The following is a 14,871-nucleotide window of genomic DNA, read 5'->3' on the forward strand; positions in this document are numbered from 1 at the left end:
GAAAATTGGTCTTCATAACAATAGTTTTAAAAATATACTCAAAGTAAGAAAAAAACATTGCCTGAAGTTTATGTGGGTAGAGAGTATATAAATTAGGAGCAGGCAGATAAGGTCATTTGTCTTTACCATGATCTGTGGCTTTGGGCACCACCCAGTGCCTTACTACCCTTCACTGTCGCCATCCATCTTCATCCCAACCATGCCAAATAAGATAGAACTGCTCCAGGCAAGTGCTTCTTAGGGTTGTTCTCCTATCTTGTGCCATCCCTCTGTGTTACAATGGAGGTAACTGTGATTCAGAGGCAATAACTAGGTGAAAAATGTGTACTTTTAGAATCTGGATTGTGGTATTCTTTAATGAAAAATGAATTTGTTGTATGTAAACGTTCACCCGTGTTTTTTACTTATTTTCCTTTTGTGTATGATGGTAATATTTACTTAAAACTACAACAAAGAAGGTGACCTAGCTTTAGATTAAATCCTGGATTAGCAGAGTTTTAGTCCTGAGTGATTGCAGCAAGGATAAATAGTAGCTGCTTGAGATTCACCAAATTGTGTCTTCTTTTTTTCATAAATGACCTGTAATGGCCTGTAAATATTTGGCCTGTAAATGCCAAATATTGAGGCCAAGGATAAGCTGTAAAGGGTGCAAAGGATGGCTGTCTCGTTTCGTTTAGCCTTGGCCTTAATCAGTCTAGAATGAGGTTACATAACAATTCTATCACACTCTTCTTAGTACCCTTGGATTGTTTTAAGTATTTTTGGCATACGTACATTGTAAGAAGTATTTTATTTTCTAAAGGAGGAATGACTGTATAATTCAATATAGTTTTATAAAATATAATGTTAGGTACTTTGAGATGCCCGTCATCTCAAAATTTTAAAATGGCCACAGTTCTTTACAAGGAAAAAGAAGGAATGAAGAGGAAACAAATGAAAGGGAGAAAATAAAATAGAAAATGACAATAATGTTTCTTTAAAACTGTCTTGTCTTTCTGGTTTCTGTGAAACCTTTTTTTTTTTTTTCAACCTTGTCTGTTGCTTTCCTGGCCTGATCTTTTTGGTGGGCCCTTCTCATCTTCTGTTACATATTCTTCATGCCTTCCAGGGTTCAGACCTCAGTGTTCTCTCTCAACACTTTTTCCTTGATCATCCTCACATAGATAAAAACAAAATGTTTTTTTTTTTGCCTTTCCTATGATGATTACCAAGTAGACATTTGGCTACTTCAGTTAGGCCTAGGCAGTGAAGAATCCCTCATGATCTGTTGCTGAATCTTCCATTTTCTCTGTTTTTCAAGGGTCGTAAGAGTGAGGCTGAAAAGCTCTTCTTGAAGGCTATTGAGCTGGATCCCACCAAAGGAAACTGTTACATGCATTATGGTGAGTGGTTGTTAGTTTTTTTTCCATGTCCCCCACATTTACTATTAATGTTGATATGAGATCTAGGCTTTGCTGGCAAAGAACATTTTAAGAGGAGATGGACTTTGTTATTGCAGATTTAGCCTCATGCTATATCCCTACCTTCTCATTCAAAACAGTCCTATTAAAGGGGCTGTGCATTATATTTTCCTTTGTAATTTTAATAGGATTTTAACAGGGATGGCATTGTACGTTGTTTTTTTCAAGTTCAGTGTGGAGTTTAAATGAGATCTCATCAGGAAAGCATCTAGCTCCTTGCCTTATGCCTAGTTTATACTAAAACATTTGCTTCTTTTCATTCTAAATGATAATGTATTGCTCATTGAGCATGTCATTTTGAAGTTTTAGAAGTTTACATTTTGGCCTCAAAAATCTTGCTTTCTGGAAGATAAGGATGTACACCAGCCTGTAAATGCCAAATATTGAGGCCAAGGATAAGCTGTAAAGGGTGCAAAGGATGGCTGTCTCATTGTGTTTAGCCTTGGCCTTAATCAGTCTAGAATGAGGTTACATAACAACTCTGTCACACTCTGCTCTGTCATTAGTAGTGAGTCATGTGTTTAGTGAGGCAGAGTATATAGCTGGTTTGATATTGTGTAAGATGTGCTTATTTCTACCAGATTTGCAGTTGGAATTTCTTTTAGGGAGCCAAAAAGCATTTACTTTGGCTGATCCCTTGGGGGGAAAAAGTGGTTTTTTGATCGCTGTTGGCTTTGATATGTTAATGACTATTAAGTAGTAAACTTAAAAGTGGACAGAAATTAAATATAAGGAAATAAAACTAATGTACTAGTAGAATATTTAATTCCTGTCTCCCAGTTTCCAGCTAGTAAAAAATAAATCAGTGACAGGCTGCAAGTGTAGAAGAATGGAAATAATAAGATAATGGAAATACTCAAATAACCACAAATCCATTTTTTAATTTATGTTATTGTGTGTCTTTGTTTACAAACCTAGGGTTGCAGTGCATTATCTTTCCAGCATTAATGCAGGACGGTACAACTCCTGATTTTGTTTCATAATGCAGCTGTAATGCCATGTTCAAATAGTAGTCAACTAATTTAAGTTTGCTGCAGAATTTATTTTTGTTTTTATAGGTTTTCCTATATGAAGTGCTTCAGTATTTTCTCATGCCTAGTATTTTTGGGTACCTCAACTGTCCACGAAAGTCGTTCCATGGTGATTTTCCGAGTGCTAAAGGGCTGCCTGTCATTGCATGTTATAAAATAGAAGTTTTTATCCCCCCATCTGCTGTCTGCATTTCATTTGCCTCATACTAATTCTACTTACTGCATCTTCTAAACTTGTTTCCTATAATATTATGGAGAATATTATATATATATAGGTTTTTCACAATCCATTTCTTTAAATAGTATCATTGCTCCTTTTGAACTGCAGTTTCACTATTTTATTAATTTTAAAAGTTGACCCCCTTATTAATCTGGTTATATCCATCTTCTACTTATAAAAAAAAGTATTGTGAGTTTTACATTACATCATTCTCCTAAAATATTTTTTTCCAGTGGTGATAATAGCGGGTATTTCTCCCATGAGAAATTTTTGGATTTAAACAGAAAGTTCTACAAACATTTTTTTTTTTTTTAATTTTTTGAGATGGAGTTTCACTCTTGTTGCCCAGGCTGGTGTGCAATGGCGCGATCTTGGCTCACTGCAACCTCCACCTCCTAGGTTCAAGCGATTGTCCTGCCTCAGCCTCCTGAGTAGCTGGGATTACAGGTGCCCACCACCATGCCCAGCTAATTGTTTTTTTTTTTTTTTTTTTTTTTTTTTTGTATTTTTAGTAGAGATAGGGTTTCACCATGTTGGCCAGGCTGGTCTCAAACTCTTGACCTCAGGTGATCCACCTGCTTTGGCCTCCCCAAGTGCTGGGGTTAGAGGCATGAGCCACCATGCCCAGCCTACAAACTTTTTATTTTATACAGTATTTGGAAAGCAATGATAACAAATGTCTTTAAATGCATGTGTAAAAACTGATTCTTCTTAGAACCCTTGGATTGTTTTAAGTATTTTTTTGGCATACATACATTATAAGGAGTATTTTATTTTCTAAAGGAGGAATGACTGTATAATTAAATATAATTTTATGAAACATAATGTTAGGTATTTTATGAAATTTTATAAGTTTCAATATTTTTTCCTACTTTGGAGTTGGTAATAGAAAGAACTCAAAATGAGGTTCCAAAAAGGAGTAGTAGTTAGGGCAAAATAATCTACAAACAGATGAGAAGGCCATAATTGAGTGCATGAGATTCTTTGCTCACTGTGCTCAGATTATAAAACATGAAAATTTAAGAGAATCTTAATTATTTTCATTTAGAGGGATCTATTTCAAATGATTGAATTTTAGAACTAGAACTGTAAAGTTCTGTTAAAATTATGTAATATAACCTGTCTGTTGAACAAATAAGATTGAAGCCTAGAGAAATGAAGTTGACTTGCTCAAGTTAATTACAGGTAAGTTCTAGATTCCTTGATTACTGTCATGCTTTTTCTTCCATAAAATATATTCTGAGTTCGGGCGTGGTGGCTCACGCCTGCATTCCCAGCACTTTGGGAAGCCGAGGCGGGCAGATCACTAGGTCAGGAGTTTGAGACCAGCCTGACCAACATGGAGAAACCCCGTCTCTACTAAAAATACAAAAATTAGCTAGGCGTGGTGGCACATGCCTGTAATCCCAGCTACTCAGGAGGCTGAGGAAGGAGAATCACTTAAACCCGGGAGGCGGAAGTTGCAGTGAGCTGAGATCACACCACTGCACTCCAGCCTGGGTGAGAGAGCAAGACTCTGTCTCAAAAAAAATAAATAAATAAACAAAAAACACATATAAATATATATATATATATACACACATATGTGTGTGTGTGTGTGTGTGTGTGTGCGTGTATCCTGGTTTGGGGTTTTTGTGGTTTTATTTTTGGGGGTTTGCTTTTTTTTTCCCCAAAATATTGGCAAATGGAGACATAGGTAGATATTTTCAATCAGTAGGCCCTGCTGTGCACAGTTTTAGAACTCAAATTCATGTCATGACTTAGCTTAAAGTTCATAGAGAATTTTTTTAGTAATTTTAATATTTATACGGTGTATCTACTAGGTACAACCACACTGTTCTGTGTTCAGAAAGTAATGCTGTATAGGAAATAAACAGGATGATGTCATCTTTAGAAGGTGATGAGGTAGGAAGCTGGATACTCCTTGAAACAAGATAAAGCATCTTTGAGAATATGATATTTGAAATCTCTATGTTAATCCAACTATTAAAGAGCTAGGTTCATACAGAAGAAAGAGAAAGTTCAAAGGTCCAAGACAATATTAAGCTTGTGTTCACAGCAGAGAAAAAAAAACCTAATGTGACTGGATCACATTGAACCAGATAGGAAAATGGGAGGAAGGGAGGCTACAGAGGAAGCAGAGGCAGAGCCCATAGGGACTTGGAGACTGAGCTAAAGAGTTTTGCATTTTATTCTAAGTGTACTGGAAGGGACCATGTGGAGAAGACAGGACTAGAGAAGGGTCAGAATAGAACAAGGAAAACTCTGTAAATAGTTGTTGCAATGTTTTCATCAAGAGATGATGGTGGTTTGGACTTGGAAGTAGTTGTGGGAATGTAAATATTTATACTGAAATTATATGTTTACTTCCTTTAGAAGATTCTAACACAAGAGTAGGGATGGTGTGTTTTCCATTTTTGTATCATCAATATATCTACTATATTGCTGTTTACACAGTAATGTGCGATGTATATTGAGCTCAGTTAGGAATATTGTCCATTCTAGAATTGGATCTGGATTACAAAATTGCCTGAAAGGATGTTCTATTTGAATTTTTATTTCTTGTTTAAGAAAATACGTACTATGATTCTCGTATCAGTTCCTTGCCAACTTGCTGGTTATAGATATTCTTAGATTGTTATGCCAACAGATTGAATGAATAATAACACTTCCTCAGCTTAAAAATAAATGTTTAAATGAAATATATGTGTTTTGAGTCTTTTTAAAATGCTTTTGCAAATGCCAATGAAAGTGCCAGAATGAGTGAGTTTTGTATGGAAAATCCACTCTCTTGTGTGATTTTGTGCTTCTGATTTGCTTGTTAGTGAGCTTCCAAGTGACTTGGAAAATACCATCCAGTTGGGATTAGACAGAAGGAATTATAGGAATTTATATTTGCTGCAATGGTGATTAGAAAGCAATATTTTAAAACGCTATCAGTTACTTGTATTTTTGTATCCACTAGTTTTGTTCGGGGGAAGAGATTGCATTGCAGATTGCCTTTTTTTATTTTTTTCAGATTGGCTTGCAAGAAAGAAAGCAAGCTAGGCAGGTTTATACAGTTAGTTCAATCAGTTGGTTAAAGGTTGTGCTGTGTGGTACCTATAGTCTCTGGGATTCAGATTTCTCATCTGTAAAGTGAAAGATTGACATGGACTCCAAAAATGTTTTCTAGTACTCCGATTTCTTTTTGTTTGTAACATATACCCAATTTCTCGCAGCTCTTTTATCAAAATTTTAAGGAATGCATAGAAAATAGGTTTCGAACTGCGGTATAAGTAATAATACAACATTGTGTATTTGTATGTAGTCAAGTATTCCATGTCCATGTGAAGCAAATAATATAAAAGTCTTTATTGAATTCAGTTTATAAATCCAAAAGGTGAGGATTTGGTGCCTTGGTGTCTCATGTGAGCCTGTAATTCAAGGGATCCTCTGTGAATTCCCCTGTGCCCTCCAAAAGAATGAAGGTCAAGACAAAAGTCTCTCTTTAAAAATTACTAGAAAAATGATTGTTTCAGATAGAATACATTATAAATCTTTTCTGTAGGTGCGTAGTAATAAATTTGGTGTCGACTGAAACAATTTAAATCAATGAACTTTGTTATGAGGTACCTACTGTATATAAATTTTGGCACATGGGGAATCCAAGAAATATTAAGGATTGGCGTGTGAAAAATTAAAAGGGAGGAGATTGTAATGCTACTGAAAAAAAGTACTCTTACGTACAACTCGGACAGTTTCTTCTTTTCCTGTCTTCCTATTAACAGTGAGTTTCTAAAAAGCTATGGCCCCATTATATTTGTTATTGATAATGGTGACGTAATTCATTTCCAAGGGTTCAGCTGTGTAGTGATCAGTCCTAAGCCTCTTACTTTTAGCCTCCTGCTCAGTATTTATCCAGCACTATACTAGATATAGGGACACAGTAGAAAATAAGACCGGCTCTAGCAAATCTTACAAACTGGGAAGGAGGCACAAATTATAAAAATAATAGTTTAATTAGTTTAAAAAATCCATCATTCTTGCTTATGAGCTCATAGAAAAGTATAGATTTTTTAAAATTATAATTATCTGTATTATTGTTATTTGGCTCTATTGTCAGTTTTAGAATGCTACTATTATAAATTTATTAAGCACTTTGCCATCTATCTTATGTTTTCTTGTCCCTGAGTCTTTTTTTCTTGCTTCATCATCCAACCCCTGTGAGGTAGGAATGGATACTAATTACATTTGACTGAGAAAATGGAAGTTCAGAATGTTTAAGTGACTTCCTATTTCAGAAATGTTCAATGTGTTTAGTAGAGGAAGAACTTGAAAAGCCCAGCCCGTTCAACTTTTAAATCCAGAACTTTCTACTGTTATTATTATACTCTGTTTTTCTCTAGGATGGTGTCCTAGTCCATTTTGTGTTGCTATAACAGAATACCTGAGATTGGGTAATTTATAAAGAAAAGAGGTTTATTTATGTCTGCAGGCTGGAAAATTCAAGGGCATTGCCTTTGCTTCTGGTGAGGGCTTTTTGGTACCTCATAACTTGGTGGAAGAAGGTCAGAGGGGAACAAGAGACATAAGAAGAGAGAGAACCCAAGGGGCATCTAGGCTTTATAAGAACTCGCTCTCATGGGAACTAATCCACAGTCATAAGAACTAATCCAGTCTCACCAGAGAACTCACTACCACTATAAGGGCACCAAGCCATTCAGGAGGGGTCCACCCTCATGACCCAGACACCTTCCTGTATGCCTCACCTACCATCATCACCATATTGGGGATCAAATTTCAACATGAGCTTTGGTAGGAACAGGCAAACCATACCCAAACCGTAGCAGATAGTTCATATATTATCTGTTTCACTTTTAAAAGTAGGCTCTGGAGGACAGTGTTAAAATAATAGGTTTGGTCTTTCAACACTGAGCACTGAAACTAGAGGCTTGAAATATGTAATGAGTTGAATTGGTGAGTGGCCTGTATTATTTTGTATTGTTCATAACTAAAGCTACTAGAAGATGGTAATGGCTGAGGCTATGTTTTATCCTTTCATTTTTAGTCACTTTAAAAACAGCAAGAGGAATTTTTTAATTAAATAATGAACCAAATAACAATATTGCCTTAATTAAAAATGAAAATAGATATTGAGTCTTTGCAAAATTACATTGAGATTACAATTACGTTTAATACTTAAGACCAAACCATCTTTTTTTAAAAAAATCAATGTTTAGTGTCCCTTTAATGCTCTAAGAAGAGCATCAGCAATACACAGGTATGTAATTAGATTAAGGTTTTCCTAAAGGTTGTTCCAAACTATTTCATTTCTCACTTGTGATTTTTTATTTCTAAATCCCGTTATTAAAATGTATCTAATAAATTAATACAATTTAATCTTCATACCTTCATGTGTTTTACATAAGATACTTTCCAAAGCCTTTTATAATTAAAACTTTCCCATAACTAAAATGGGAACAGGAAATGGGTTTAGCTTAAAAGCAAAGAATTAAGGAAAAATTAAAGCACTAATGTGTTTCTGAAAAGTAATATGATAAAAAGACAAACAATAAACCTTTAAAGAATAATTTCTGTAAAGGCAAAAAATAAAAGATCAATCTACTTGAGAGATGAGAAACTATACAACTACAAGGAAAATAGAATATAAAGAACAAGGGATAGGAACAAATGATACAACCGGTTTTAAAAGTTAGGTGACCATCATTCTCAGCAAACTATCGCAAGGACAAAAAATCAAACACCACATGTTCTCACTCATAGGTGGGAATTGAACAATGACAACACATGGACACAGGAAGGGGAACATCACACACTGGGACCTGCTGTGGGGTGGGGGGAGGGGGGAGGGATAGCTTTAGGAGATATACCTAATGTTAAATGACAAGTTAATGGGTGCAGCACACCAACATGGCACATGTATACATATGTAACAAACCTGCACGTTGTGCACATGTACCCTAAAACTTAAAGTATAATAATAAAAAAAAATATATATATATATATACTCAAAAAAAAAGTTAGGTAAACATACAATCTCATTGGAAATCAAAGGAATTAAAATATAAATTATAACGAATTCCCTCAACCTGCTCTAACACATATTCTCAATAATTCTCTCTTGATAATATATCTTAAGGAAATAAAGGTTTTTAATGTTTAAGATTATCAGCAAAGATAGTAATTGAGCCTTGACTTTGCTATTTGTTTCAGGTAAAATGGGAAGGCATATATCTGAAATATCTGATCTAAATATCTGAAAAAGGGAGATAGCTCAATCAAGTGGGATTATTTCCATTTAATGAAATCTTATAAATCCTAAATTAAAGTTATGAAAGATACATAATAATGAGACAACTGCCTATGTTATTATGTTAGGTGAAAAAAGAATAAAAATTATACATGGAGTATGAATAAATTCTACAAAATAACTATGTCATTAGAAAGCAAAACAAACTTTTTAAAATATCAGAATGTTTAGAATGGATGTATTAGCTTTTTAGACATGCACCCTTTTGTTTTCCTTTGTTCGGAAGGCTTAATGTTTTCTATTTTAAATTTTCTATAATGAGCACGTTACTTTTATGAAGGACAAATACTTTAATAAAGTATGAAAGAACAAGCACCTTGTTTTTTTTTTTTTTGAGATGGAGTCTCACTCTTGTCGCATAGGCTGGAGTGCAGTGGCGCAATCTCAGCTCTCTGCATCTTCTGCCCCCCGGGTTCAAGTGATTCTCCTGCCTCAGCTTCCTGAATAGCCGGTATTATAGGCACCCGCCACCTTGCCCAGCTAATTTTTGTATTTTTAGTAGAGACAAGGTTTTGCCATGTTTGGCCAGGCTAGTCTCGAACTCCTGACCTCAGGTGATCCACCTGCCTTGGCCTCCCAAAGCGCTAGGATTACAGGCATAAGCCACCACGCCTGGCCAAGAACAAGCATCTTAATCTATTGTTCAAGTAGATAGCAGGATAATTATGGTAACCAACCAATTATCCAAAATTATTGAATAGAACTCAACATGTAAACTTTTAATACATAAAACTTAAGCAAGAAAGGAATAAAAAGTAGAGAAAGACCACTTGCATGGAGTCTATTAAATATAATATTTCCATTATGAAATCTTCAAATATTATATTTGATGAATATATTATATATTTGACAAATATATATAATATATTTGATGAATTCATAATATAATAGTACATTTACTAAGTACTTTTGTGGCCTGAGAAATTCACATATAGCATCTCATTTAATTCCCACAGCGAGATGGGGAGGGTACATGACTATGTTTATTTTACAGATGAGAGTGACGTCATCAAGCAGTGACTTTGGAGTATATTACCCAAGGTTTCAATGCCAGTTAATAGTAGATGAATTCTTTACAGGGCCATTTGTGCTATACTGCAATGTTATCATCTCTTACGTCAACGTATAGAATTATAAGACCATGCTAAGATGGTATGATGACATTCTATGGTGATATCATTTCTCACCCATAAAGTTTTATTATAGCTCTTCCAAAAAAACGAGAAAGAAATGAAACTGTGTTGTAAAGTATACTATAGTATTGCAAAATGCTTCACAATATTAGGATGATTAAATCAATTCAAGTAGTATGGTGTGTCCTTACTCCAGAGTTATGAAAATTTGCAGAAAATAAAGAGCTTGGCATCATGCTGGGCACATATGTGCTCATTAATGCTAGTGCTGTTATTACTGAAGCTCAGTGTTTAACAATTACATTCCTGACCAAGCACTGGGCACTTTTCTGCCTATTTTTGTCAGTTCCTGAGTCCTGTGCAGAAATAACATTACCCCTATTTTACAGATATAAGATTTAAGGTTCCAATAGTTTAAGTGGCACATTGAAGTCCCCATGACTAGTAAGTTGGCAGAGCAAGAATTTGAGCCTCTTCTGACACCCCAGCTCACAATATGTTCATGGTTTTCCTTGTTCTTTCAAAGATATGCTCTTACTAAATGTGAGCCTTGTGGGTCCCCAGTGGTGACACAGACCCAGAGCCAGATTGCTGATATTATGGAGGACTGCTGGTGAAGAAATCCAGGGAGCTCCGATCATTGTGTTCTTGAAGGCCTCAGGGAGGAAGGGCAGCTTGAGAACCAGAAAGGAGCTCATGGAGAAGTTAGTAAAAAGAAAAGGGGGAGGCAAGGCACCAGACCTCACCCTACATGGTGTTGTTTACACTATCTCACTTGTTCCTTCTAATAACTCAGATTATACCGATGTGAAAAGTGAAGAAACTGCAACTCAAAACCAAAGAATCAAGACAATAACCAGAGTGGCCTTGCTGCAGGTGTTCCAGCCCTGACCACAGTGCTTCACCTAGGAAGGCTGGTCAATCAACTTTTTTTCTTTCCTTTTCTTTTTTTTTTTTTCTTTTGAGACGGAGTCTCGTTCGGTCGCCCAGGCTGGAGTGCAGTGGCACTATCTCTGCTCACTGCAAGCTCTGCCTCCTGGGTTCATGCCATTCTCCTACCTCAGTCTCCTGAGTAGCTGGGACTACAGATGCCCGCCACCATGCCCGGCTAATTTTTTTGTAATTTAGTAGAGACAGGTGTTCACCGTGTTAGCCAGGATGGTCTCGATCTCTTGACCTCGGGATCCACCTGCCTCAGCCTCCCAAAGTGCTGGGATTACAGGCATGAGCCATCGCACCCGGTCAATCAACTTTTTTTCAATACAAAAATTAATAAAGAAGGGTAGACTGGCCTTTGGTTAGTTTTCAACTTCCCTTTTCTCATCTGTGCCCCCTTTTTTTGTGTATGGAAATAGAATCCACTTTAAAAAAAAGTATTTATAACTAGGTCATGCTTTGCTAAGGCGACGTACAGTTATGTAAAATTAGCATACAACATTCTTTTGAGTCTGTCTTTGTATAGGGCTCTAGAAGCCACGAAAGCAAGATGATAAGAACTGAATTAAGACGTAGATGTAGGGAGTAGACAGTGCAATAGATTTTAAACAGTGACATGGACTTGGAACAAGGCACACCCAGCCCTACTGCAGATTATCTACTTGAGCATGAGTTGACTTGTGCTGCACTCTCTGCTCCTCAGTGTCATAATCTAGAGAGGATTACTATGGCCTAAAGTTGTAAGGATTTATTTACAATTTTATAAAGTAACTAGCACATAGTAAATGCTCAGTGAATTGTGACAATGGGCATTTATTATTTTAAAATTATAATAAAAACAATATCCTGGAGAATGATTAAAAATATGAAAAAAAATTTTGAATAAGGTGTATAAATGAAGGGACAAATTAAGGGAAGAAGAGACACAGTAAAAACCTAGGATTAAGAAAAAGAGGACTGTAAACCTCTTCACATGTAAACAAAAAGAGAAAGGGGATAATTGCAGGAGGATGGAAGATTATAAGTAACCTTACAAATAAGAGAGTAGACATTGTGCTCAACAGTCTAAACAGTTCTTTAAGGGAAAAATAATGGATTGTTTCCATTATTCCATTATTTCCATAAGTACATGCTCACTTAACTGGGTAAATCATAGGGGCTTTTCTCTGTAGCTACAAATCTCAAGATGGCTCATCTTGGAGAACTCTGTAGTGTCTATGAAGTTTGTGTTGTGTGAAGATAAATTAAATACACACACACAAACACATTGGTGGGGCAGGGAGAGAAACAGTTTTTCCAGTCTTACCTATTTTGACTCGGCAAGCAAATCCACTTTGAGGTTCTTGTTTGCAATTTATTCTTCTGCCTTAATTAAAACAATTGCTCTCAAAGCTTGTGTGCCCTGCTATTAACTATTCTGTGCTTTGCTTGACACATCTTGAAATGAATATCTCAGAAAAGCCCATTGAGATGGTGTGGGAGCACACTGAGAAGACCTGGAGCTCTCCTAGGAAAAGGATGTTTGGGCTCTTTGAGCTGCCTCTCTCCATTCTCATTACTGCTCTAACTTAGTCTCAGAGGAACGGGCTCCTTTCTTTAGTTACTCAGAAAATGTGTTTGAGTCCTCTTGTCTACCTCATCTCTTTCCTTACAACTCCCTAGTGTAAGAATGCACCCCATCCTATAAATGAGGCTGCTCACCTCTGGGTCTCTGATGAGGTTGTGTTCCTCATCTGGTTGCGTCCTTCTCTTCCTCTTTAAGTGATAAAACCCTGAAGATAGTTTGAAGCCCATTATGAACTTATTTTCTCTTTTGAAGCATTCTTGATCCCTGTTGAATCTGTATGTTACTTAAACCTATGATGAAATTGTGTTACCTTCCATTCCTTGTCCCTCCCCCGATTCCTTCTCTCTCCCTTATGGCTTCTCGCCTCCTCCCCAGTCTCCCCCCTTCTTCTTAGCCTGCAGAAATTCCCACACCCTGTCAGACAGTCATCATAAGTCCCTCAATGTTTTTCTGGCATTTCATAACCCTTTTGCAAAGAGTCAGGGGAGAAATAAATTCAGTAAAGTACTTCTAACCTTCCTGACCTCCTTTCCAGTTGAGCACAGGGCCCTGGCCTTCTGTTTCTCTAATCTTCTCCGCACTAGACACCTTCCTTGCCACCTGTCCAAATCGGGACAAATTCTTGGTCTCGTGTTCACTTAGGAACAAATCCAGGGCCTCCCAGTCTCACAATAAGCAGTCCAGATTGATCTCTTGGGTATCTTTTCCTTGTTCATCAGGCCACCTGTTTTCTTGGCCAGTAACTGTGGCACATTTATCACATTAGGCCTGTCTCACGAAAACCAGCATTTACTAACTTAGGCTGCCAAGGACATAAAAACACAAAGCAACAAAACGAATAAAGGGAAGGCTAGAGAGATTAGTCTGAAAGAGCGAAAGCATATTTGAAATGCCATGGTGACTCAGAAAAAGACACTCAGCAAGGCTCCTTTCAGAGAGGCAAAAAGAGAACAGCCCCCTCTGTATTTTTAATTATCTCAGAGAATTAGCGTTAACAAGCTACCACTCTTTAGTAGTATCCCCTACCTACAGCTAGTCTAAAGCCTGACTGCTGTGTTATCATCAACCCTGTCTTACTAGGAGTGTGTTACTGCCCTCTTCTAGTAGAAACACCCCATGAATGACTTGCTTCAATTCCCTTTTATGCACTCATCTTGTTACCACTAGATGTGACTAAAACCAGTTAGCCCAATTACTTCCATCTTGGCTTTTCCCCATTTCTAATCATCAGAATCTTTGAAAAAGTCCCTAGGTACAGATAGTTGCTTCCGGGATGCTGGCAATGTTCTGTTTCATGATCCAGCTGCTGGTGGAACAAAACCAAACCAAAATTACCTCCATTCAGAAATAGAAGTGATGCATTCAGCCTGTGATACCTCACACCTCCTTTTCAAGTTTATATGAGTTTTGGTGTTAAACTATCTCTGTAATCTCCTCTCTCCTCTAATAGAATGGAACTTCTTCAAGGATAAATATTGTGTTTATCTTTGTATGCTCACTGCAAGTACTACCATATTTTGTGTAGAGTAGGCACAGTATTAATTTGGGGGGTATATTAACCTACGAAAGAAACTATCTTCTGTTTTCAGATTATTTCCTCTTCTGTTCCCAGTCTGTTGAATTTATTTCACAATACAATAGCATATAGTAGGTATTGGACAAATTGCATAGTTTGAATTGTTCCGAAATTAAAATATATTTGAAGGTATGATTGATATCTGGATTTTTTTGTGTGTTCCAAGGGAAATTCAGAGTCCTAATATCACAGCCACCATGTTGCTCAAGCCCAGAAACCACCATTCATAGAAACTTCACTGTGAATGGCACCTTTGGGAAGCATGTGTGGCCATTTACTGCAGCTGTGCCTAAAATCACTGCAAGATATGGAAATATGAATAGGAAAATTTCTGGTGATAAATGCTGGATAGGTTCTAGCTTGCTCTTGAAGATGAGCACCACATAGAGATATTATTAATATTAGTTGGTTCAGTCCTTTCATTGAACATGCATTTATTAAATCTCCAAAGTGTGCCAATAAGTAAGAGAGAAAACCACTGGGATATCTGGGGAAAGAACATTGCAGGTAGAGGGAATAGTGAGTGAAAAAACTCTGAACCAGGAGCCATTGTTCCTCTGATGTATTACAGGAACAGTAAGAGAGGGTGGGGAGGAACCTGTGCTGATCATAGCAAGCTGTGTAGGCCAGTGTAA

At 36.7% G+C, this 14,871-nt stretch overlaps 1 protein-coding gene across 3 annotated transcripts in view; it reads left to right on the forward strand.

Annotated features, from left to right (window-relative positions):
- TMTC2 (transmembrane O-mannosyltransferase targeting cadherins 2) overlaps positions 1-14,871 on the forward strand; it is a 455,354-nt gene that overhangs the window by 347,872 nt on the left and 92,611 nt on the right. For all 3 annotated transcript variants that reach the window (XM_002823551.6, XM_054527439.2, XM_054527441.2), the window contains one exon: positions 1,301-1,382. In XM_002823551.6, the coding sequence (XP_002823597.1) occupies positions 1,301-1,382 (82 nt within the window). The remainder of the gene's footprint in view (positions 1-1,300; positions 1,383-14,871) is intronic.

This window comes from Pongo abelii, chromosome 10 (genome assembly GCF_028885655.2).
Source record: "Pongo abelii isolate AG06213 chromosome 10, NHGRI_mPonAbe1-v2.0_pri, whole genome shotgun sequence".
Taxonomy (NCBI): Eukaryota; Metazoa; Chordata; class Mammalia; order Primates; family Hominidae; genus Pongo; species Pongo abelii.